We start from the raw sequence: 27,038 nt of genomic DNA on the forward strand, positions 1-27,038 counted from the left end.
CCCAGTGCTGTGGTGTGGGTGAAAGGTATTGATGAAACCGAAGATGTGTACATGTGGTCCGCTGCTAGGCGCCTTCATTGTGCCCGTTTGACTTTTAGTGGATGTGTGAAATTATGGCTTGCGGGTTGCCATGCATTGACCAAGACTTGGGATGAGTTTAAGATGGAAATAGTCAAGGGTTTTCCGTCGGCGATAAATCCGATCTATTGCCATAATTTGCTCTCATCTCGAAAATGGAAGAGCGGTGAAACTGTAGAAGAGTACGTGTACGAGATGCTAGCCATAAGACGAAATGGTGATTTTACTGAAGAGACGTAACTTACATAACCAGTGGACTAAGATCGCATGTGATACGCTCCGGGATGACGATCGGGAAAGTGTTTACAGTGCAAGGTCTGTTAGAAGAATTGCGCTGGATCGATAGTGTGGACGCAGTACCAACTACTAGTAGAGCAAGTGATGCTGGCGCGCAATGAGCATATCGTCTACATACAGGATGAGAAACACTTTCTGTCAACCAACGCTTCGTATATATAGGCAAGGATCATTGACAGTGCGTCTGAATCCAATGCTGATCACGAATCGATGGAACATTCAATCCAAGCCCTAGAGGCTTGTTCAAGGCCATCAATTGCACAATTCAAGCGCTACCGTAAAATCGGGTGTAATTGATCAGAAGGGTGAAATTGATCATCGTATCACACGATTTTATTTATTCGTAATGGAGCACAAATATCAATGTAAGCGGCAGTAAGTGAACGTTGTTTGTTGTAACTATTGTCGAATTGTGTGTTGTGAAGTTTTTTGCGTTAAAGAATGTTTATTAGTATGAAAATAACGTAACATTTCAAAATCATGCACGGTGAAGTATTGTCAAACCCCTATGAACTTCTATTTCTAAGCAAGGATTTGAATATGGTATAAACCTGAAAGTTTGTGAGGATGCATGAGATATATTCCTAAACCAGATTTCATTACCAAAATTCGTACCAAATAGCTCATATTGTTGAAATAATTGAATTTATGTTAGATATCATTGAATTCCTTAGGAAATTGCATACATTTAGGCGTTGCTGCGTAATTATTGAAACTTAACTGTTCGTTTATTATATAAATATTGCATTGTTATGAATTTGACAAGCATATTCGGATACAAAGAGCTCAAATTTATCATGTGGAGTTTTTTGAAAACTAACAATAATGGCATTGACAAGTGATCAATTTCACCCCGAAATGAGATCCCCTGATTTTTCATTTTGGATATATTTGTTAACACTAAAATGACATTTGTTAGAAAATTTCGGTACATGAGTCGATGAGGCTCACCTTCATACTTGTTTTCCCGCATTTAGTTGTTTTGCTTTGTTAACATTATAGAAAACAGTCTAGAAATAACGAAATTTTCGCGGAAAAATCTGGAAACTATTCAAAATCAATGAAACAGTCATTCAAGTCATCGGGCAGAAGTTTGGATTCACCCGAGCAAAGTCGGATAACTGGATGATATCAAATTCTTGCAGTATCGCTGTTATCAATCTGATATTCTGTTATCAATAATTATCTAATGACAACAAAATTTGTTATCATTGTATTTATGACAGACATGTTTGATAACAGGTTGATAACAAAATATGCTATCATACATCCTTTCCTTAATATTTCTTTGAAGCGTATATTAATAAACAAAGTAGACTTTTTATCATTTTAATTTTTCAAAATTGTTTGAAGAGTAAATTTAAACCAAAACACTCATCTCTTAAAAATTTCCGTGATTTGTTACCATAATATTCAAAAATATATCATTAGTTATCAACTTTAACTCAGTGATAACAGAATTTAGTGTAACTTTGTTATTCGAAAAACAAATTTGAGTTCTCATTTTTGTTATGTTGGCTGTTAACTCAGCCAAGATGATAACAAAATCAGTTATCAAATGATGATAACCAGGTAACATTAATTACCATTTTGTTGTCAATCTTTGCTGGGGGAGCCAACAGCCTTGCTTTAATCGGTCAGGGCTTCACTTTAAGAACCCATTTACAAGGTCCATGTCCGATTGTGTATCAACGATTCCATTTGCTCTTGTCTGGCGGTTTGCCACTGCGGCCAATCGTCACACTTCCGCATTTCCTCCAGCGTATCTGGAAGGCCGTCAACAAATCCGATGGCACACTCAAAGCGAATCCCACAAAATCCATAATGAAATTCGTCTGCCACACAGGCGGCTTTCGAATACGACGACTTCGCTCCAACGATTCCTGCGGCTCATTCTTTGTATAATGGTCATCCTCGAATACTTCTTCATTCCCTTAATCATATTCGCAACAGAATCTTCAGAAGATACTTGCTCGGCTACTCTTCTTTGATAATTAACTTTTGAGCTGATTAATGTAATACCTATAAGAAGATGAAAAACCGAATTTAGTACTATGCCATTTAATTCCACTATAGTTTGTATCTTTTGACAGATACGCGTATTTCGACCTCAACTGTAAGGCCGTTTTCAGTGTCGTGTACTAGATTCGACTAGTCGAGTCTTTCTTTGGACATTGTTACTGCACCGCTGTCGTCACCATCTACCAACGATTCGTCCGATTCACTACGGTGGATGCTTGGTAAATCACTAGTTTCCGATTGCTTCTTCGATTCCATAACAACCTGTTTGGAGGCGTTGCCTCCAACGCTCTCGTCAAAGACCACATCGCGAGTCACAATTACCTTCTTGCTCCGAAGGTCGAAGATACGGTATCCGTTTTTAGCGTAACCGATGAATCTGCCATTTCAGGACTTACTGTCAAGCTGATTTCGATGCTTTTTAGGTACGTGACAGTGAGCAGCACATCCAAACACACACAAATTGGAGATGTCCGGTTTGCTTTCACTCCACAGTTCAAATGGTGTCTTTTTCCGCTCCTTAGCACTCGCAGAACTTTGATTTGTCAAGTAAGCGGCGGTTTCAACTGCTTCACTGCAACATTTCTTGCCGATTCCACAGTTCGAGAGCATTAACCGAGCCTTTCCTACCAAAGTACGGTTCATGCGTTCGCTGATTCCATTTTGCTTCGGCGTATAAGGGACGGTGTACTCCACCTGGATCCCCTGCCGCGGTACTCACCACCATTATCACAACGGATGCGAGAGATCCACGTTCTGAACTGTGCCTCTGCGATGTCTGTGCACTCCTTTCATAGGGTACACCTTCACTAAATGATTCTAGTAATCGATGTAGCATACAAAGTATCTTGCCTCATAATGATTCACTGGGGTCACTGGCCCGCACACATCTGTTTGCGCCAGCTCTAGCACTTGCGATGAACGTTTCCCGACGTGTCCATTTTCGAAAGGCTTCCGGGTTTGTATACCCTCAAGGTCGCAAATAGCGACGATATCACTATATTTCGACTCCAGTGTCTTGTCCATCCTGTCGAGCATTCCATTTGAAGTTTTGTGCTCACCCGGCATTCCGCGAACTCTAAAGTGAGCATTTCGGCTGACAATTACACTAGCCTACTCGTCACCCAAACTCAAAAGCAATGCACAGAGATCATCAACATCTCCCATCACCGCTCCGATTCCGCGCTCCTGCCGGACGAGCGATTCGTATCGTAGGAAATGTTGCTGCAGTGGTCCACCTTCGTATTTCAGCTCCTTCAATTGCCGACTTAGGTGCATCCTTTTCGCAACGCTTTAACGTTCAAAGACACGAGATAGAGCACTCTAGATAGCCTTCGGTATAACGAAACCCTGTACATATTCGATTTGGTGTCGCTAATGCTAGAGATGCATTTGCGTTCCCTTTTCCTCACTTTTTCCATCTTCTTCTCCTTGCGATCTTTCTCTTGTGCATTGTCGTCCGCCTTGACGACCAATCCCGTTCCCGTGCTTCCGTCGTGATGAAATCCAGCAGATCATATTCATCCAGAACAACTTCCATCCGATACTTCCACATAGGGAAATTGGCCACGTAAAACAGAGCTGCACACGATGCACATCCTTTTCCTCCTCCATTTCTCTCATAAATTCACTTTCCACAACCGTTTAACATTCCCGAATGGATCGCTCGCATTTTACACAACCTATTAGGGAATCAGGTATGGCCATATTCGGAATAAAACGGAAGAACTACGGGAGTATAATAAACACATTTTAATTCTTGGATGTTAGTTGGTCAATGACAATTCAATGATGTTAAGATGACATTCGTCTGACAAGGGGTAATGGTAATAAGGTCGAATAGCGGAATTGCTACTGCTCAACAGATGTTGCGCCGACTGCATCTCCGAAGTCACAAACGATCGGCCGGTAGCGTAACGAGCTGTACTTCGACCGCACTCAACTCTCAACTGTTGCGCAATAAAGTCCCAATGCCAAAATTATTATTTTCTGAGAAAGTCATGGGTGTTCCCAGAATAGCTACTAGGAATATAATCACGGGACTCGTGATGGCATTCCTAACGGAAATAGAACCCTTGGAGAAACCCCATGAAAGAGATTGGCTCGGCATTCAACAATCCCTACAATATTATTGACAAATTGCAAGAGAACTATCCACGAAACCTCAAGGAAATTCATTTTTACTGCACATAGGGAGACTTACGGCTTCGGCACCATTCGACTATTATCGGCAACCAAATTTCAAATGCCAAATACACAGTATTTTTCTATCAAAACACATCAGTGGAAACATTTAGATGATTCTTTGTTCTGCCCGCTTCCCACCGGCGAGATTTCCGAGACTAAACAAACGATATTGCCGGAGATGCCATCAATTCAAATGAGCAAGCCTCAAAATGCGACTGATTTGGAGCTGCCGAAGAGATTCACCAGCAGTTGTTATGGGAAAGTTGCCGAAGAGAGTGATGCTGCCGACAATAGTCACACTGACGCAGCGTTGTAAAAACGTTTCCAAAAGCATTTTGACAAGTCTATCGGTGTGAACCGATAGGGTCGGTGGTCCCTTAGTGGACGGTCCCCTATAGTCGCACTAGTGGCGTTTTACGGCCGTTTCACTGGTAATCGTAGCAAAATAATTTTTGCCATGAAGATCAGTAGCTATTTATCTAAGTACCATTGACACACAGCTCGATTTTGTTTAAAAAATGATCGAAATAAATAGTTTTGCTAAAAATTTAGCTCCCTTACACCTATAGTTAACCTATTGTTTCTATAGTAGCACTACTAAGAGAAACTATTTTGTTAGTAAACAAAATAGTTGATAAATTAGGAACTCTTTTACATCAATCGAACGATTTTGATCCACACTTCAAAGGAAAAATATAAATGTTTTGTAAAAATACGGTTTTGATTTGTGTTTTGCCTATTCCGTGAGGCTAGTGCTACTATAGGAACAGAAATTAGGAATAGTGCTACCATAGGCACATGTGTTCCTATAGTGGCACAGGCGATAATAAATACAAAAACATGAGTTTTCTTATGATTCATAATTTTTCCACAAAGCCAAGTTAAAAAGCTTTCAGATGAACTAAAAATAATCCCGCAGGCTTTATTTTACGATTTTATACGAATGTTTGTTCTTAGCTATGCGGCTATTGGTACATCGACCCTACAGGATTGAGTAACGCATAAATGTAAATAGACAAAACCGGAAATTGACTGCTGATGTCCGAGAAAATTTCAAAAGAAACACGGCATCGGCTTAAGGTGCCGAGAATACGTAAGTTCCCCTAATCACTAGCAGATTTACTCTGTATGGTTTAAGTAGCTCAATAATTTGCTACAGGAATTGGCTTGAAATTCCTAGAGGACTCATAAAATGAATTGGGTTTTGAGATTTATCCGTACTTGATGCCCTTTTTTTCGAAATGACTTCGAGAACTGAACCGAGTAACTCGATTCCTTTTTTTATCTTGAAGCCTTACGAGGGTCAATCATTGTACTAATTTAAACTTTGGTATGCAACTGCACGCATTCAGATCTCCATTCCATAGATGATGCTCCTCTGACCAGTATATTCACACCCCGGAGCATTTCGCACTTTCACGGTTCATTAATGAACGGACCCGCTTGAAGGAGGCTGGAAAGCTCGCACACTGAAGGTGAACACAAAACTTTAACAGCCCTCGAAGCAAACCGGTGCCAATGGCCAGAGGGTCCCTCCGAAACATCTAATGGTACCAATAAATTTGCACGCAATCATAACTACACTTTAATGTGCCCTGGAAGGCGTCAATTCGCCAGCAAACTTGATGAAATGCCATCCTCCAACCGAAGACCCCAGCAGCAAACTATAAGAGAATATAATTCATGCGGGGGGAACCGTCTTCGAGTCGAGATTACCGTATAATTAATGGTCACCACGGAGAGCGCTTATGGTCGGTTCAACACAGGGGCAGTTTTACGACGAGGCCCCTAAGACATTCGTATGGAACTTCTAGAGCGCGGCCCATCCAAACAGGTGGGAACTTTGTTACCATTTTTGCTTTAGTATTCCGATCACGGAAGGCAAAAAAAGCGGACTAGGTCATTTTATGACGACGCACACCGCACGACGTCAATTATTTTAACAGTGAATTTTATCGTTCTAATTAGCTGACATTTCTCGTCCAATTGGTTCTTCCTTCGCAGTTGGTGGCCGATTTATATCTACGGTCAAATGAAGGCTCGTTAAGGGGGCCAAAGTGAATGGCACACGCAGGGATTGTGCGTATTTTGTGAGCGACCAACAGGTGTGGTCACTTGTCGAAAAAACGTTTATCGTGATTTGGAGCTAATTTTTGTGGATCTGTGGTCTCAAGTCGAAAAATAAACCATCGCCGAGCCGTCATTGTGCAGGAAAACAACTTGTTGAGCCACATATGGATCAACACTTGAATGCGAGCGAAAGCTTGGACGAATCAGTTACGGTTTTCACTCTGGATTTTATTTAAGAGGATCAGATCAAGTGGAATGCTCCGCATTTGGGCAAGTATTGTTCGGTTGCGAAGGATAGTAAGGGAACGAATTGATCTTTTTGGGTATTGAGTTATAGCAAAGGCAATGTTTGTGATGCCAATTGTCCATGGTCTTTGAATTGTGAGGAAGAATGCGTTACACATCTATAGTAATGACAATTGTAAGTTTCATAGAGAGGAATGAAAACGGAATGAAAAAGGAACCGGATTTCGCTATAGAGTAAGGTGGGGAAAAAGTTCGACCTTAGTGGTATAATCAAAGTTTCCAGGAAAACAATAGCAGTTGAAACAAAACAAATACCATACAGTGAACCTTCAACATATGGGCTATAATTTTGCTGAACAAACTTGTGTCAAAATATTTACCCATTTTTTGCTATAACAGTTTCAAAATTGATTGTCTTATTCGAACTTTTGCCCCACCGGTGGGGCAAGAGTTCGAATCTAGTGTGGGGCAAAAGTTCGCTGGCTGAAACACAAAATATCGATACTTTTATGACAGGCATATTTTACAACAGCCATAAACTTAAGTTTGACGAAAAATACACACTAAATTTTCATTAAAAAATTGCCCAAGACCGGGTTAATTGTAATATACTCAAAAATAGCAGTTTTTCGCAAAAATAAGTGGATATGTAAAATTTTGGTGACAGTTTTCACACGATCAGACAAATTTAACTAAATTTGAAGATAATATGTGGATTTTATGCAATTTGCAAATTTTTCCGTGATTTTATGCATGGGTCGAACTTTTGCCCCGCTGATTCGAACTTTTGCCCCACTATAGGCCAAAAATTGTTTTCAAGCATTTATGCAAAAACTAATACACCTCTAAACAACCTTATGATAGGTCTAGAAACGCCCTTATATAAAATATTGAAAAAGATGTTATCTTCAATTGGTTCCATGCAACGAAAGTTTGACCAAAAATTTCAATATTCACGTCGAAAAACAACAAATAGCCATAACTTTTTCAAATCTCAATCGATTTTTATGATATTTGGATTGAAAGTCTCTTACTTGAATAGCATTCGAACCACAATGACATTCATAAGATTTGTTTTGAATTGAGTTAGAAATCTTAAAAAGAAACTCTTACCCCACTCGAACTTTTGCCCCACTTTACTCTACTACAATTCTGAAACCACACGTGAGCGCTTTGGTTTGCGAGTGTGACTTTGATCATAGCAATAGATCTTTCCAGGGATTCAATATCAACATTGTTATTATACCGTAAAATGATCGACTGCCGTGAATTCACACATACTGGCAATGCTGAGCACTCGTAAAGTATATGCTTCGAAAGGGCTTAACTGAATTTATCGATTTCTCCTCGTCGATTCTCTGCTGTGTTAATAATTTAACCAAAATAAATAAACACGCGAAATGTTTCACTTATCGAGCAAATTTAAGGATCCTTTATCATATTGTTTTTGTAATGCTTAGAAAGAAACAGTGAGGCGAAATCCATCATTACAAGAGAACTCTCATGAAAAACCAATTTTATTCAGCGTCTAGTGTTACGTTGAGCTTTCCAAGAAGGTTCTCAGGAAATCTCAGAGTTTTCATTGTCAAGAGGATTTCAAAGATATGCTAGAGTAACCAAGTCATTTTAGAAGTTGTCAATACTGCTCTCAAAGAATACTCAATGGATTTTCAGAAGAGACGAACCAGCTACCGACTGAAAGTCTCATAAGTGAATGATATAAAAGAGCTAAAGAAATTACCAAAGATTTACAAAAGATCCTTGTAGTCCCTTGTTGCGATTGAAAACAAAAACAGAGGTTCGAAGAGGTTTCTCATAGGTTAATGAAGATTTCCACAAGCTTTCAGGGGTCTTCAAGTGGATCATGTATCACGCTACTTGTTACCAACAATTAAAGAGACGAAAATAGGAATTTTTCGGTTTTCATAACTGGCAGGATTGAGATCAAAATATTAGTGTAATTTGTTAATTGTGTATCAATCATCTCTCTAAATCTATATTCCCACATGCTGTTATAACACTGATTGCACACCCCTCGGTTACCTGTCAATGTGAGCTTTATTATACTTTCAAATATTGGTAGCAATGAGATGACGGAAATCGAGAGAAGGGAGCCTAATATTGGAAGAGCGATAGTACGCTACGAAGGGAGAGAGAAATTAGAGGTAAATTTGGACGAAAGAAGTCTGATAGTGAGAGTCATAGGTAGTATTTGACCGACCACGAACGCAAGAGTGTACGACTGCTAGTGACGTAAAACGCTTTTTTTTCCGGATTGCGAGTGAGAAATCACTGAAGAATCGCTGGAACGGTGACCACGTTCCAGAACAACAACTAATCCAGTGTACCATACGAAACCCTCCCCCCTTTTAACAAGCCCGGAAAGTTCAACTGGAAGGTAGACGTCGCAGAGTTGGCGAGTCCCCTGCTGGTGACCAACAAGCCTTCGTTATCGTTCGCCACACGCTGCAAGAGAGGAATAGCCGTAGCTTTGGAGGTGTGAGTCTGAAGAGGAATGAAGGATTTGGCCCAATTCCTTTTGGCTCAATTTTCGATGAGCTATGCGAACAGGTCGAACGTCAACGGAACCAATAAGAAAGGATTTCTGGATTCAGGCTCGAAACACCCGTCGTAGAGTTCACGATCGAGTCCCAGTATGCACTTGGTGGATGATCCACGTGGTAACACATACAAAACGCGAGCTGGCAGAAGATCACCTCTACTCTATCATTCGCCTCATTGGGAGTTCATCAACGATGGAGATGGATACCACATGGCAAGTTATTAACCGCCTCGTTTCGCTGAATCCTCATGCTCACTCTCTCACAAAGAACACCGCCTAATAGCATGCACGTTGCATTCACATTTGACGCTGGACGGCCGTAACAACCATCACGCATCACGACAGTAGTGGAGGTAACACAAATCATTGCGACACCGCATAGCTACTATGTATTGTGGCAGTCAACAACGGAAGTGAAGTGCGACCTTACAATTATAGATGAGCCGTATCGAGTACTGCTTGATAATGTTAACTAGGTGGTGGACAGCACGGGACTAGCGGCGATATAGTTGATGGGTTGGCTCCCCAACTAAGAAGTTGTTTGTAGCGCCAAAGAAGGTTTCTTGATCACGAAAGTCAATGATGTCTACGTAGGCAGCTGCTACGATCCTCCAAGAAGGACGCTCGACAAATTCAGGTGGATGTTAGAGGAATTGACCGATGAACTTGTCGGTCGGAAGCTAGTACAAATTGAAGGAGACTTCAATGCATGGACCGTGTAGTGGGATAGTAGGGTAACCAATGCCAGTGGTTACAGTCTGCTGGAGGCCCTGACAAAATTAGATCTCTAACTGTGCAGTAAAGGTACCGTTAGTACATTTAGGAAAAACGGACGAGAATCGATCATCAATCTTACACGGTGTAGCCTATCGCTGGCGGGCAACATGAACTGGAGGATAAGTGACGAGTATACCCCTAGCGATCAACAGGTAATCCGCTATACTATTGGCCGGGACTGCGCGGCAACGCTGAGAAGCACGACTGTCGTGCAGCAGTGTAGACAGCCACGTTGGTCAGGACGTGTGACATAAGAATGCCGAGAAAGCGGAAGCCACCAAACAACCGGAGTCCCGTATACTGGAGAAACGAGGCAATCTGCACTCTTCGCGCAGCTTGTCTTAAAGCCAGGAGACGATATCAGAGAGCGAGCCACGAGGAAGTCCGAGACGAACAGAGAAGTGTATTCCAGCAGGCCAGAACGGATTTCAAGCGTGAGATTAAGTTGAGTAAGTTTGTGTCAATGGCGAAAATCAAGGGCCCGTCAACGCTGATCGAAACGTATGCGGACAAACTGAGAGTCATCGTCGAGCGTCTATTCCCAAATCATGATCCTACAATGTGGCCGGCCACACCATATGGTAATGAAGAGGTAGGAAAGCACTGAAGCTGAACAAGGCCCCAGGTCCGGACGGAATCCCCAACATGGCAGTTAAAGCCGCGGTCCTTGCGTATCCAGATTATGGAATGTTATGCAGAAATTTGATGAAATGCACAGAGAGCGAGAATGGACTATCAGAAAGGAAGTTATAATTCCGGAAAAGAAGGTTGGTGGACGCAATTTGGACGGTGCTGGAGAGGGCCGAGAAAGCATTGAAACAATAGCGTAGAGTAGATCGCTACTGTGTCGTGTTCACGATAGATGTGAAGAATGCTCTCTACAGCGCCAGCTAGGAGACCATTCCCACAGTGCTGAACAGAAGAACTGCTTCCAAAACCTAGTATTGAGATATGAAACTGACGCCCGAAAGAGTCCCACAAGGTTCCATACTGGGTCCAACGCTGTGGAATGCGATGTACGACGGGATCATATCGCTAGAGCTACCCAAGGGGGTCGAGTTTGTCAGCTTCGCCAATGACGTCACCCTAACGGTAATAGTTGAGACGCAGGAGGAAGTAGAAATGCTGGCAGCGGAGGCAATTAGTCTGGTCGAAGATTGGATGGAGGGAGTCAAGCCGAAGATAGCCCACCACAAAATGGATGCTACTAGTTGGCAACTGCAAAGCAGTCATGTACGGGAAGATCACTGCCGGGGACATGCCATAGCATTACAGTGAACGCTGAAACACCTGGGCGTAATGCTAGACGATCGGCTGAACTACAACTGTCACGTCGATTATGCATACGAGAAAGCGGCGAAGGCGAGCAATGCGCTCACGAGATATTATGCCCAACATAGGTGGTTCTAGAATCAGTAAGAGGCGTCTGCTGGCTGGCGTATCAACATCACTACTAAGATGGAGCGTGGCGCTACAGACCAAGCGGAATCGGGATAAGTTAAACAGCGCGTTCCGACTCATCACCATGCAAATGGTGAGCGCATACAGGACTATATCGTTGGAGACGGCATGCGTAATCGCTGGGATGATCCCGATCTGCATCATTCTGTGCAAAGACATCGAATGCTATCAGCGAAAGGAAACCAGGCAGGCGAGGAAGCTGGCAAGAATTCGTTTGCTTGTGGGATGCCTCTCCGAGAAAGGAAGGAGGACCCAGGCTCATCCTGAATCTATCCGCCTGGGTGAACAGAGAACACCGAGAAGTGAACTTCCACCTGACACAATTCCTGTCAGGTCACGGCTGCTTCAAGCAGTATCTGTATCGATTCGGCCATGCGTTTTCACCATTATGTCCTAGTATGAATAACGCGTAACGTTATCGGTGTTGGGAGATATTCCTCCGTCGGGAAACTCTCCATCGGAGTGAGTCTCAAGCGCTGTAAACTTTTCCGATGATGAAAGTTCTTCCAAAACCAAATCACCGAGTTCATAGCTTCATAACGACTTATTTATTGAGTACTTCTGGAAGAATATTATAATTTTCTAGTAATAGCTTGATGAATGCTTTCGACTGTGATGACTTATTGCTTTCTAAAGTTTTATCAGCCTTCAAGCAACTAAAGTGACTTCTTCAAGAAAAAGTCATTTTAGCTGCTTAAGGACTGATAGAACCGATAAAACTTCAAAAAGAAATCTATCTTTATATGTGTACATGTTGTAGATCTCTAAGAACTTCCCAGTAAAAATCCAACAAAAAAAAAACGTTTTCGATTTATTTAACCTAACTTAACCTAAATCTCTAGGTAGGATTTTGGGAATACCTTAGTTTCTCTGAAATCCATTTGGGTGTCTGGACATTTCTGTGTGCTCTTTGGAAATCCTTGGTAATCCATAAGCATCCAGTGGTTTGCTTTTGTAAAAATTTGTAAACCATTAAATCCTGATACCTTTATGGAAATCTGTGAAAACTTCTAAAAAGCCTCTTGGATACTATACTATTTTGGAAGTAGGATTAATCGATTGAAAAACAAAAATGAAAAGCGTTCCATGAACTGATTGAATTAATGAACTTATTCAAACCACGGATCTTGATCTCCGTTTGTAAATGAAATGTTAAAACGCCGACGTGCAGGATTCGTTAGCGCCAGTTCTCATATAGCATAGTTATTATGACACCTAGCATGTTTACCACCAACGACGATTCCGGCGCATATTCGAATGAAACAACCATGACAAGCCATATTCATAGCGCGTCAATATTATCTGGGCTATTTTATCTCGACATTTTCCGACTGAGGAAATGTCTTTATTGAATTCCTTTACCGTACTCAACACGGAGCAAGACAGTAGCGTGAAAATGATAAATCTATCCAACCGATTGCAATCATCGGTCAGAAAAGATTCGCCAATTCACTCTGCTCATCTATTTCTGCGGACCCAACACGACGACTGACGCTAGGACGGACACTAAGTCATCACAATTTCCAACACCCGTCATCTTCGGTATATTTCACCGCCCTACAGCAGGTCAGCAACACGTGCTCCGCGCTCAATTGTTGACCACTTCATCAGTACAGGAGGCCGGTCTTCCATAGGCGTAGTCAGGATTTCCATCCGCAGAACAAAGAGAAGGCCTCCAAGCAACTCCAAGAATCACAGAAGGAATTCCTGGGGATTATGTAAAATTTTCTTATATCACATTCTTTGTCGTATTCTTTGCAGAACTTCTGAATGGATTCATTTTAGGATAAGTGAATGCTTCCAGTGGACATACCGAGTTTCATAATAGATATTTGGCGAATTTATCTCAAGATATTTTGCGGACTGATATTTTTCTTCTTCTTCTTGGCAGTACGTCCTCACTGGGAAAGAACCTGCTGCTTAGTGTTCTTATGAGCACTTCCACAGTTATTTTACTGAGAGCTTCCTTTGCCAAAGTTGCCTTTTTCGCATTCGTATATCGTGTGGCAGGAACGGTTCTATGCCCAGAGAAATCAAGGAAATTTTCATTACGAAAATATCCTGGACCGACCGGGAATCGAACCCAGACACCATCAGCATGGATTTGCTTTGTAGCCGTGGACTCTAACTACTCGGCTAAGGAAGGACTGTTGATAAGATCTTCGAATGATAAGTAAGATCTTTCCTAAAGCTCCCTTTCTGCCCCAGACTACGCCCATGGCCCACTTGCTACTGTAGAATCCGCTACACAACGACGACCACCACCTGCGCCATGACGGTTCGCGGTTGTTGTGTTCGATTTTCACCGGGCCGCCTCAATAATGGTACCGCGTAACTACTGGTCTTGCTACAATATTTCAACGAGGTCACAAAGACTCCTCGCCGGAGCACGAGCGGAACCAGCAGGGGTGATGGGCTCCGAGGAAGACCGGTCAATTCACATTTGCTTTGAAACGCTCCGGCATAGTCATATTTTAATCGGTTTATTTGAAGCATAACCTTGCCACTGTATGTCGTTCAGATTGATGGGAGAGTCGATAGACTCGGTGATCACCGCAACTCAACAAACAGTGTGTAGTTAGTGTTTTAAAGCTATCTATTTAAATGGGAGCACGTGTACATTGCAGAACTAATGTCATTAAGAATGTAAAGCAGCGGTAGTTCAGTGGAACAGATAGGATTTATTACCTTCCGTTCGGATGTTGAGTAATCTAATGTAATAGTTCACCATTTGAGTGCAATTGAACAAGTAACTGATACAGCAAATGAAAATTGATCCTAGCGAAATAAGACATCAGTTAACGATGTCGAAATCGATACATGTGAACTCTGAAATAACATGTCGAAGAGAAGTCAACTAATATTGTTTTCCTATGAAGCAAAAGCGGTGTATACTTAATGCCTCAGGGTGCATCACAGATAAGCTGGTTGTATGTAAGTCTATTTCCCACAGTGCGGTCAGATAGGGTCGTACGACACGGGAATGTAATTTTGGATCGTGAGTGATCCACTACTCGAACTCAAGTGATGGAAGTTTGCATCCTTGCACTGGCGTCGAGTGAAAGTAATCGTACTGTGGTAAACATCGATGTACGCTATTATGCTTTCCACTTGATGTTAGATGTTTTTTTCAAAATTGTTTGTAGCAACCTAACCTATTTCAAAGAGCTGTCTGAAAATTTTGTCTAAATTCAAAAGCATATAATTTTTTGATAAATTGGTAAAATTTTATGCAATCGAAAGCATTTGACTGCAAATTTAGTTTAGTTTCAATAACTTGCTTGGCTATGCATATAGACTATCGTACACCGGAGATGTTTCGGATTTTCCAAGGTCATGTTCAAATCGCATTTTTTCTGTCACATGTATTGTTGTGTTTAATTTTTTTTTTGATACTGGAACTGATAGAAAATTTAATGCCGCTAGACGCATCAAAACTCATTAGACATCTTTAAAAATATGGTTATTTTTCGTAAAACTGGTTCCGGAAAATATGGACATTCACGTTTGTATTTTCAATCATGCATACATGTTGAACGGGAACTAAACCCAAAGAAGTCACCACTGTTGTTTCGGAATTCATATTGTGCATACGCGAGTATCGAGTTTATATTTATTCCACGGAAACAGAACCGTTCTGCCGTACTGATATCTTAAAACTCCCTAATACAATGCAATAAAAATACTGTGGGGAGCATACAATGTTCAGTCTGATTACAGTCTGATCGTTTTGATTAAAGTCGACGTTTCGAGCATTTATTTGCTCATCTTCAGGGCAAACTATAATTTACAGAAATATATATTATTTGTCTGATCAAGTCCGAAACATTAATTAATACTACTTACATCATTGATTTGTTTTTAAGTCAAGTGGGTTTAGACAAACATTGATTGAGCGGCTAACAACATTACACTGCAATTACAAATAAATTTCGGACATAATAACTTCACTCACATAATTTTAATTTGAACGGAGCACAAACTTACACAGCTTTCTCCCGAGCACATCTAAACAGGTTTGACCTAAATTACGCCAATAAATCTCAAAATCAGTCTAAACGGTCCATATTCCATCAAATTCTTTTAAGTATTACCTAGGTCCTAGATAAACAATTATAGTATAAGGTTATTTACGAGCTTTTTTTGGAAAATATATAGTGTGCGGTATAGTGTGAGCGATTCCGCTCTGTAGGGTGCCGGTGCCATTAGTGGACTACCTAAGCTATAAAAAATCATAACAAAATAACGAAAAGCCTTAACAGAGATCTTTTGGCGTCAACAGAAAGATTTCAACCTCTACTATATGGGAAAAATATAAAAAGAGTGATAAAACTAATTTTTTAACATAAAATCGCTTGAGCCACTATTGGTACACGTGTTCCAGTAGTTGCGCTAGTGCTCCAGTAGTAGACGTTTGGGAATTATACAAGGAATTTTAAACAAAGAGGCAAATTTTTACACAGGTTTAACATTTTTCCCTTCGAACAGCAACTAATATCTTTCGAATGAAGCATTAAGAACATCTCTGGGACTGTTCTTCATTTTTATACATTCATTTTAAAAACTACTTCCATCCGTTGATCCACTACTGGAACACGACGGCAACTATTGGTGCAAGGGAGCAAATTTTTTGCGTAAACATAAATATTTATATGACTTTTTGATGAAATAAAAAGCTGAAATTTGGCAAATCGACTAAACTAGAGGCGATCTATCCACCAAAAATAGCACCTGTCATTTTTATCAAAAAATGTTCGTTTTATTCCATAGTCCAATCTACTGGTACATTACAACCATTGGTACCGGCACCCTAATGGAAACTTTTCGTTAGAATTTTTCCCGATCATGCCACTGGGTGTTACATGCAAAGCCGTTATTTGGTGTGGTGCTTCTTTTTAAGGCAAATTCTACACTTACCCTATTCACACTTAAAGCTTGTTGAAATTATCCATCTTTTGACAAGTCATGACAAGATTGCTCTGCACTGTTCTAGAATACACTCTTAAAAAAAGCTAAATTTACATGAGCCTTAATTCTAATTACACACAAATTATCGAGGACGTGAACATAAAAATCACTTATATATACGTTTTCTTTGATGCACACAGAAACCAACATTCATTTTCATACCCTTTTCTAAAAAATAAGTCAAGTTTTCAGTTTTACATGAGTAAACCACGAAAACTAGACACAGGTCTTAATTTCGAATGTCACAAGGCGTAAATTTACATGTTCTTTGACTTTTTGATAGTGTCAGGCAGTCAAAGTTTGACCAAGTCAAACGTCAAAGATGGACGGTCGTCATTCGCCGCGTTTTTTAACTTGCTAATCGTTAGCTGGTTTTGTTCTTTTCAAAAGTAAAATGAATTGTGTAACGTAATAAAAATGATTTTCAGCAAATGTGTCATTTGGGAAGCAAAATCAGTGTTGTGTTAATATTAGTTAAAATCTGTGCAAAGTATTTCTCCCGATATAATCCACCACCCCAGAAGCCGTCTCGATGTTAACTTGAATGGGGGAGATTGTGTGGTTTTTCGTGATTTTGTCAATTGGTTGCTGAACAAACGATCCCTCGAAGCAATTAGACATAATGGAATAGTGATCTCAAGATATAAAGCCTTCATTTACTCAGCAGTGAAGAAGTGTGGTTAGTGCAAACACCGTTGCTGTTGATATTGTGAAAAAGTGCTGCATTTATATAGCCAAATGATCCGTTTTCCGGACATTCAACAAGTTTGCAGGATGAAGCGCCAAATTCATTGGCTTGAATATGTACTTGGAATTTGACCGAAGCCCACGTCGATAATTGCAAAGAGGTATATATGTTCAATGATTTATTTAGTGAAACGAATGAAAAATGAATTACACGTCAAGATGTAAAAGTGAGTTGTAATGATTCACTTTTAAATCTTGACGTGTATTTTTTTTTGGTTTTCTGTTATCATGTAAATTTAAGAAATGACGTAAACTTAAGTCTTACGGGTCGCTTCTTTTATGTGCATCTGCTATGACTTAGATTTACATGATTTTTTCGAAGTGTGTACGAATACTGCATATAAGTATAAAAATCTTTTCAATACAATTGTGCGATGCACTGATAGCTTGCTTGAAAATAGAATCAATAGGTTTGGAAGATTTAGCAGTTAAAATAAAATGATTAGCGTTTTTAGGAGTTCCAACTTGAATTATATTGAAGTAATATCATCTTTAGATTTAACAAGACCTTTAGAGTTGAAGGGACACATCAACGGGGTTGACCAAAATAATATTTTTTTGTTGTGGGCAAAAAATAGTTTTATATACAAAGCTCAAATTCCTTAACACCCCATTTTGCATTTTCGTCAAAAATCACACATTTTTATGATTATCTCAGAAATCTGCCATAGGATCGTCTTCATTGTGATTGGCTTTTGATATACACGCCGGGAGAATGGTAGGACTGTATTTTGTTCAATTATTGGCATACTAGAAGTTGCTCGAATTTTAAGTGGAATTTTTTTTCATCCTTTAACACCCCATTTTACGGTAATTTTTGCAGTAATTGTTATTTTTCCGTGTATCTGACAACATTTTAATGAGTATTTCAAAATGTTAAATACCGCCATAATCTTCGACTGTAATAACTTGATTGTATATACTAAAATCTTAGTTATAAAAATAATTTAATTGCACTTCTGAGAACATTAGAAACATAGAAAGATACAAATATGTTTTGAGAGCTATCAATGACTTCGCTTGGTTGATTTCCTAGCTTTGAAAAATTACAAAAAGTGTTCGACGGTATCTAGTGTAAGGATAAAATTGAGTTTTTATGGGTTAATAATACTGTAATTAACTATTAATATATGGCGTGAATATATTACGGAACGCATCACCAACTACATGTGACTCCCAGATCCTTACCTTATCTCACTGACCCAATATCCTTTCCATGACAAATGTAGAGATGCAGAAGATTCTTCGGTCTCTAGTAACAATGGTTAAATAACCAACAATCCATCCCTTCCCCGTTGGCCGAAATTTGAGCTATCGTAATTCTTCAATTATCCATATTGTCAGTGCTGAAATCAGTGGCTTTACGATAACATGAAGATTTGCAGTTTTGCAGGGTCAGGACATTGAAGACCAGAAATATTCAAATGTGCGTTCAGTCAGAGTGGACCAAGTGAAAATCTTGAGTACCGACCAAAATATACTGGTGCAATAAGCGGCTTCTAGCATATTCCATACATACACCATAGAACTACCATAAACTTCTATCGAACTCTGAAATTGATTCAAAAAATGCAATAACTAATCAGTTCAATGCTTTTTAACACTTGGTCCACTCTGTCTGCACAGAAATTGTTGCAATTTCTGACCACTCATCCAAATATGGTAAATGGTCAAAAATCAAAATCAAATTCATCAAATTAAGTGATATTTATAAATTTCTCTTGATGGATGAGTAGAAGAATCATTCGATGTCGAAAAATCTGACAAAACTCTTGAACTGTTTTCATTCCCTTGCATTTCTTAGCGCGCTAATCATTTTCGCTGTTTTGGTAATAAGCACTTGGTCCATTCTGATTGCATACTTTTATCGATTTTTATTGATCATCCAAAGTAAATTTATTACAAATCTCTCGCAGATTACAGCATTCATCAAATCTGATCAAAGTGAAATAAAGGTAATGTAATTTCGCATCGTATGAAAGAATAATCCAATTTTCCCAAGTTTTGTACTTGGTCCCCTCTGACTAAACACCGACCAATTATCTTTTGTGTTGTTAAAGCATAACATTTGATAGGCTACAAAACCAAAAGAAAAATTTAAAACATATCATGCTGAAATTTTTAAAATAATTTCTGGGAGAATTTCTGACTGGAAACCGTCAGAGGGGATAACTCCGTAAACTATGTTAGGGATACTTGCAGAAATTCTAGAATTGCTTCTAGAAAAGATGTTGATGGAGTCTATCTTTAGAATCCTTGAAAAAACTGTATCAACTTATCGTTGGAATCCCCACCAATCGATTTTTTTAAATTTATTCAATCTGAAAATTTCCAAATTATCAATAGATCTGTTCCTCATAAAAGAAATTATATCTCTGTGATTACGCGTTGAATTGAAACTCTCTAAGCCGCATTGTGCTTTGAACCCAAACTTATGCACGGGAGTGTATATTGATGCAAGTTTTAAACATAATTGGCTTCAGAAAACCATTAGCAATTTACTTTGAAAAATATTGTACATTTGGATGTACATTAAAGCTGATTGGGAACTTTTAATGTAAAGCATAGTATTTCATTTCAATTTGTCTGTATTTTTTGTAAGTAGGCTCGTCGATGGTTATTTTTTTGAACCAAGATTATTATTAGATTAAAATAAATGAAGTTGGGAGCTTCAGATAAGACTCATTCATAAAATACAAGTCAAATAACAAGCATCTCGAGTATAACTGGTATTTTTAGGGCACTGGTCGAACAATATAACCTAAAATTTAACTCACTCTGGTTTAAATTCAGCTGAGCAATAGCATTCAACGCAGTAAACTGGACTGCACTCGAAGTTGTGCTCATTCCAATTATTCAATTCATCATACAAACTTGCATTGATGTACCCCTACTTGTGATGCACCCCAGTGAAAAAAAAGCTCATTGAACCAGTCCATTCTGGCCACCAGTTGCGACCCGTCAATGTCACTGTTTGACGCGACCACGGTGACCTCGTTTATTGAGACGTTTTCAGGAATTTCACGCTACTCAGTCACCTACCAGAACAAAAGCGTTCAATTTCGGTCCTGATGACGATGATGATGATGCGTCTACGGTTTGGGAGGATGCTGGGCAGCACGAAGACACCGCAAGGTGCTGTATTCCATATGCAGACACACGGACGGTAATTGACTTGTGGAACTGGTTTCTGGTCCCAAAATTGGCTCGGGCACTCCTCGGAGACTTCCCGATCGAGAAGGCATAACATAATTATATCAACTGTTGACATTCGTGACAAGGTTTGTTATAAGCAGATATGCTCATGAAACGTGTTCTGCAAAGAATTTATCATAATAACATAATAATAATAAAAAGAATTAGGGTCGATGTACCAATAGCCGCATAGCTAAGAACAAATATTCGTATAAAATCGAAAAATAACGCTAGCGTCATGATTTTTACATCATCTGAAAGCTTTTTATCTTGGTTTTGTGGGAAAAATATGAAAACTGCGAAAATTCATGTTTGCATTTATTATCGCTTGTGCCACTATAGGAATACATGTGCCTATAGTAGCACTATTTCTAATTTCTGTTCCTATAGTAGCACTAGCATCACGGCGTTGGCAAAATACTAATCAAAACCGTATTTTTACAAAGCTTTTATATTTTTCCTTCAAAGTGTGGATCAAAAGCTTTCGTTTGATGTAAAAAAAGTACTTAATTCATTAATTATTTCGTATAATAAAAAATAGTTTCTCTCAGTAGTGCTACTATAGGAACAATAGGTTAACTATAGGTGCAAAGGAGCTCAAATTTTAGGCAAAACTAATTATTTCGATCATTTTTTGAACAAAATCAAGCTGTGTATCAATGGTACTTAGATAAATAGCTCCTGACCTTCATGTCAAAAAATATTTTGAAAACATTCAAAGCAAAACGGCCGTAAAAAGCCACTAGTGCGACTATAGGGGACTGTCCACTAAGGGAACACTGACCCTACCAAAAGTTTGACATGTAACTAAATGTGTTTTAATTTTAAAATAATCGCATCAATACCTGTTATAATTTTGTTATAGTCAGTGTATATTTGTTATAATGTCTGTTATTTTACCAACTTATCAGCTTATTTTATAACTCACTTTTACAAAAAAAAAAAATGATATAAACAACACCAGTTGTTATTATTCTGTTTTGCTGTTCTGATCGGGTCTTAACCCGGGTGGTTACCTCCTTTCGTTTCGGGTTAACTTGCAGTTTTATTTTTTTCTCTTACCACAGTTGAATAGAGGCATTAAATTTGGTTTGTTTGCGACAATACTCTGTTTTTTTTTTTTTTTTTTTTTCTTTTGCTTGTAGTCCGTCACTCGAACTGAGATCAATTGGCGAAACTAACTGCATCTTTCTTGTTTCTTTTCTCATTGCAGTCATTTTTTGGTCGCACGTACAACAATTTGTCATCGATTTCGGAATGCAAAAACAACGGCGAGTGTGTCATCAACAAGAAGAATCGCACCGCCTGCAAGGCGTGTCGGCTGCGTAAATGCCTGGTCGTGGGGATGTCCAAGAGCGGTTCCCGATATGGTCGACGGTCGAACTGGTTCAAGATCCATTGTTTGCTCCAGGAGCAGCAGGCCCATAAAAACAACAATAATAACAACAATAGCTTGACCAGCAATAACAATGACACTGGAAGCAGCAATAATAACAGCACAAGCAACAATGGGAGCAGTAACAACACCTCACCCAGTTTGCTTCCAAATGGATTTCTGCCAGCAAACTTCCTTTCTAGCTTATGCAACAATAACAACAACGTAACATTGAAAAAAGAATTGAAGAGACCCAGTTCACCGAGTGATTCAGGAGCGTCATCAGCAGATCCGGAGGAAAGTTCCAGCTTCAAAGACCCCTTCCATGGAAACAGCAATCGAACGATCTCACCAAAGGTTGAATTTCCGGAAGTAACCCTAACCAAAATCAACCCTAAAGTCAGTCGGACATCCTCGACATCATCGTGTTCAACCAACACCACTACGGATAGCTTTCGACCGCTGTTGGATCGAATCTCGCCGTATCTCCCACACGGGCCTTATCGACCGGAAACCACTCCGTACTTCCCCATGCCCTTCGCAATGCCTCCGGTGTCTCTCGCACTGATCGCCACTGGGAAGCATGACAACGAGCAACATGAACCCATAGATCTTTCCATGAAGTCAAAGTCATCGAACTCATCTGGATCTCCGCTCCGGTTAGGATCGACCTCTCCACTGATAGCCGACGTCGACAACTCGGACGATCTGGCATCTTCAGTGGAAGTTCCCCGTCCAGTGCCGTTGGACTTGACTTTCACACGATCAAAAACCTTATCTGGATGATAGTGATTTATTGTAATTTATACTCAAAGTACTTGAAGTAAGATGTGATTGACTAATTATTATTATCTAATTAAATTCTAGCATTGAAAACTAGAACCCGAACACGCCACAGCGCCAACATAGTGCCCACATTATTCAAGAACAATACATACACAAAAAGATCCTCGCACTTGGAAGTTGTAATATATGGGCATAGCAGAAGGACATGTTTTCCTAAATTAACACTAAATTATAATACGTCTTTCACCACCAATGTACTGGCCAGTTATTTCAAGTCACTTCCTCACACTAAGCAAGGAAGAACAAATTATAAATGCTCAGTGATTTTGCGTATACATTTTAAGCCATAGTAAGCAACCCAGTGAAACGTAAACTGTAGCCAGTAAGGGGACCAATTTGCCAGTTTTAGACTAGTACAATCAAGAAATACTCCATGATCACCTATTTTTCTATAAGAAACCATCAATCTCTCAACAGCAGTAACATAACCTCACCCGAGCAGCGATCGTAATCCGATCGATCACAAATGGTGCCAGATGACATTGTACAAATTTAACTGAACAATAATGAAAACACAGAAACTAATCGGTGGAAGAGAATAAAAACGCAGAAAGTCTGATTGTACATTAAGATTTCTTCCATTTCAATTGCACAGAATAGAACGATTTCCACCGATTACGTTATGTGAAAGGATGCATTTGTTTATACCTTTAAGCAGTACAGATCCACTGTAGTGTTGGATCAGATTTTTCGTAGTGTTTTTTTTTTTCTATTCGTGATCAAACGTCAACATCCTACCGCAAAATCGCTAGTGTTTGGAGGTGATTTTAACCTCCAAATTGCGAAATCATCACCTCCAAGTTAGTTGTAATACCCACCGTTATATGAATTATGGTGGCGCGTCGATCGTCGCAAGTTTCTCGTTAAACAGTCAATAAGAGTACATTTTTATTTATTGATTCGTAGCTCAAATCCCTCCAGTAGTTTTGTGTACACCAACTGAGTTAGTTAACTGGAAAAACGTTACGTGTAAGCCATTCATTGTTTTCATTCTCTTGTTTTATGATTTTATAGATTCGATTTCATTTGTACATAATCTTGATTTGTTGTAGTAGAATTATAGTTTTACAGTCAGTAAAATTATTTATCGATTTTTTTTAAGAAATACATGTTTTGTTACAAATTTGGAAAAACAAGTAATTTTTTTCTGAAAGAAAATTTCCATGTTCAAAGGATTTGAATGAAAAATATCAAACTATCAACACCAAGTTTCTCTTCAACAATTCTGTACAACGTAAGTAAGTTTTCGTCGTGTCGTTCGTTCTGTTATTCGGTTCGGTTATCGTGCTTTTGAAAGATTATTTCGTTTTATGCGCGTTTAGTTAGATATTTTTTTCTTGTGGTTGTTAACTTAGCCCGTGTGCGTTGGGTTTGTTAGTGGAGAAACTGAAATTTATTTGTCGACGATGGATTATCAATCGTTTCAAGCTTATTATCGTGATAGCGGTATGAATGTTACGTTTATGTATCTTTGCAAAAATTCTGTTTGGTTCCTCTTTCAAAGTGTTGGCATACTCAAATTCATCATTTACATCAGAGGCGCGTCCTCGACCGTAACCATGGCTAGGACAAACGTTGGCAAATATTATATTACCCTATGGATTCCTAAATTGGATATTGAAAGTTACGATATTTAAGGTGCTCGGCTCATACGCAAAGAATGCCACAAGACTAAGAAAGCTTTCCGTCTTTACAGGGCTGATAGCGACTGAGTACCTTAAAAATTAGATATTAACTACCTGTTGCCTGAAAAAAGGCTCAAAAGGAGCCAAAAAGAGGCCAAAAAGAGACCATACAAGAACCAAGAAAACAAAAAGAAACCCAGGAAATAAGAGTTTGATTCTTTATACAATCAGAGCAGATATTTCTCTAAGATCTTAGGCTTTTTAGAGAATTTCTCGTGAAATAGCTGCACGTCTTACTACATGCGTTTTTTTTTCATCAGAAAACTTTGCTAGTATGTTCAGACATTACTACGGAATTTTATTACGATGTATATTTAGCTATTATTTCCCAAGGAATTTCTGCACGAATATTCCTAGGGAATTTCTCTAAAAAAATTGCTTAGAAAAACTAAAAAAATAGACTTTATTTTCCCAAGAAGTACCTAAGAAGTGGAATTAATGGAAAGATTATTTCGAGAAACATAAAAATTCCTCCAAAAATTCATTGATAATTTCTCCAAGATTTTATCCAGTGATTCATCCCTAGATTTCTCTGGGACATCCTCCAAGATTCCTGGTCAGAACATCTTCTAAAATTAAATTTAAAATTTCTTCAGAAATGCCTCCAGGGAGTTCTAGTAGGGATTTCCTATGAAATTGTAAATCAGGATTTTTGTAAAATTTCAACCAGAAATTTATCTGTAGTTTTTATTCTTGGAATTGCTTCCAGGAATATCTCCAGGGAAATGCTAAGATTTTTTTCTAAAAAAAATCCATGAAGTATTTCTGAAGGAAATCCTAAAGTAACTTTTGATAAAACCTGTGTTAGTTCAAAGTAATTGAGGATGAATTATCGAAGAACTCCAGGACTTACGAGGATGTTTAAGAAGATTTCATTAATAATTTGCTGAGATAATCGAAAAAACAATCAATCGAATCTCGGTATAGTATTTCGCAGGGTTTTCTAAAGGAACTTCTAGAAAAACATTGGAGAGAAATTTTGCAGGAATGATTGAAGGAGTTATTGGGAAAATTGCTGCAGTATTAACTGGTGTGAAACTTGAATTGACTTTTTAAGGTCGCATGGGCATGTTTTGAGAAACATTTTAAGAAATATTTGGAAAACTGCGGAGATAATATTTGGATTAAATGCTCTGATGCAATAAGCATGAGCATGAGCATAGATGACCGTGCAATTCGTAATTGCTACTCCGTGATTGACCAGAACAATCGAAGTGGCACAGGGAATTAATGAATGAGGCTTGGGATTAGCTTACCATTAGACTGGCCCAGCTCAGTATGGGAGAAAAATAAAGTTGTATGATTCCACGGGGCACCCCCCCAGGATTATTTCTTGGGGTTAGAGAAGGCTTTCGGAAAAATTCAGCTCATTTGGTCGTTCCATGAGCTGGCGCATTTGAATTGAAGTTAATATGGGATTTTCAGCTCAAACATATGAGCAACAGCACATCATCTACTGTTTGGTTCAGGAAAATTGATAATCGCGTTCAATTGGACCCAGAATGTCAAAACACTTCTGCTTGTATTTCTTCAACATAGCTTGGAGGTAACCACTAAGCGCATCATAGCCACCTATGACGCTGGGCGAGCTGAGGCACATGTCGCATGCATATAAGTGACTGTACGGGAGTGCTGATATAAGCCTAACTTTCAACAACTGAAAAAGTAATGAAAATGAGATTGAATCCAGATACAACCTTCTGCAATTATGTTCATTAGGGTATCAACTAGTGTATTTGTCACTCTGGGCTTATTTGAACGCGAACAATTAGTATACGGAACGAAACAGTGACATAGGGTTAATTTTCAATATATTTGAGACGAATATCCCATACAAACTTCATAACGATTGCGCCAGCTGGTGGAGCAACCAATTGAGTTGTAATTTTGAGAGAGCGTTTTTCTTACCCTAAGGCTCATATCTAGGGGGTGCCCCGTTAAGTTTTACAACTTTTTTGTTTAAGGGCCAGTCTACTTACCATTCTTCTATGTCAATCAAATCGAGATCTCAAATATTAAAAGTCAATAACGGCACTGGCCACGTCCTTACGGTCATCAAAGAAGGGAAGGAATATTAGTTAGACAACCGTTGTTACTATAGACCGAGTATACCTCTGCATCTCCACATTTGTCATGGAAAGGATATTGGATTAGTGGGACAAGGAATAAATCTGGGAGTTGTTTGGTGATGCGATCCATGATATAATCATACCTAACTGGCATCGCGAAATTAGTCGATAATGGCATTTTACGCCGAACAAGTGTTCATCGCTCGCCAACGCAAGAGCAAGCGATGTGATCAATAGATTAAACACTACTAAGCGATCGTGGCACTTTTTCACTACGAAGCGCGACATGTTTGATTCTGCCCTCATCGCCCGCCCCCACAGGAACAAGCGCGAAGTTCAAAGGATCAACCACTACTCTCAAACTCTGTATCAATACTTATGCCGCAGAAACTTAATTTGAGAGCACGTATGTTTTATATTCAACTAAAACGTACGATTCTCTTAAGGTTCAAAAA

The 27,038-nt window shown here is 39.3% G+C and overlaps 1 protein-coding gene across 2 annotated transcripts in view; it reads left to right on the forward strand.

Moving 5' to 3' along the window:
* Positions 1–23,178, forward strand: part of LOC5578138 (protein embryonic gonad) — a 380,749-nt gene extending 357,571 nt beyond the window's left edge. Inside the window, exons 3-4 of one of the 2 annotated variants that reach the window (XM_021852018.1) lie at positions 21,822–22,781; positions 22,851–23,178. In XM_021852018.1, coding sequence (XP_021707710.1) covers positions 21,822–22,769 — 948 coding nt within the window. In that variant the 3' untranslated portion in view covers positions 22,770–22,781; positions 22,851–23,178. Of the gene's footprint in view, positions 1–21,821 lie in introns of both variants that reach the window. The other variant, XM_021852017.1, reaches the window with a different exon arrangement.
* The last annotated feature ends 3,860 nt before the right edge of the window (positions 23,179–27,038 follow it).

Source organism: Aedes aegypti, chromosome 3, assembly GCF_002204515.2.
Source record: "Aedes aegypti strain LVP_AGWG chromosome 3, AaegL5.0 Primary Assembly, whole genome shotgun sequence".
In the NCBI taxonomy this organism is placed as follows: Eukaryota; Metazoa; Arthropoda; class Insecta; order Diptera; family Culicidae; genus Aedes; species Aedes aegypti.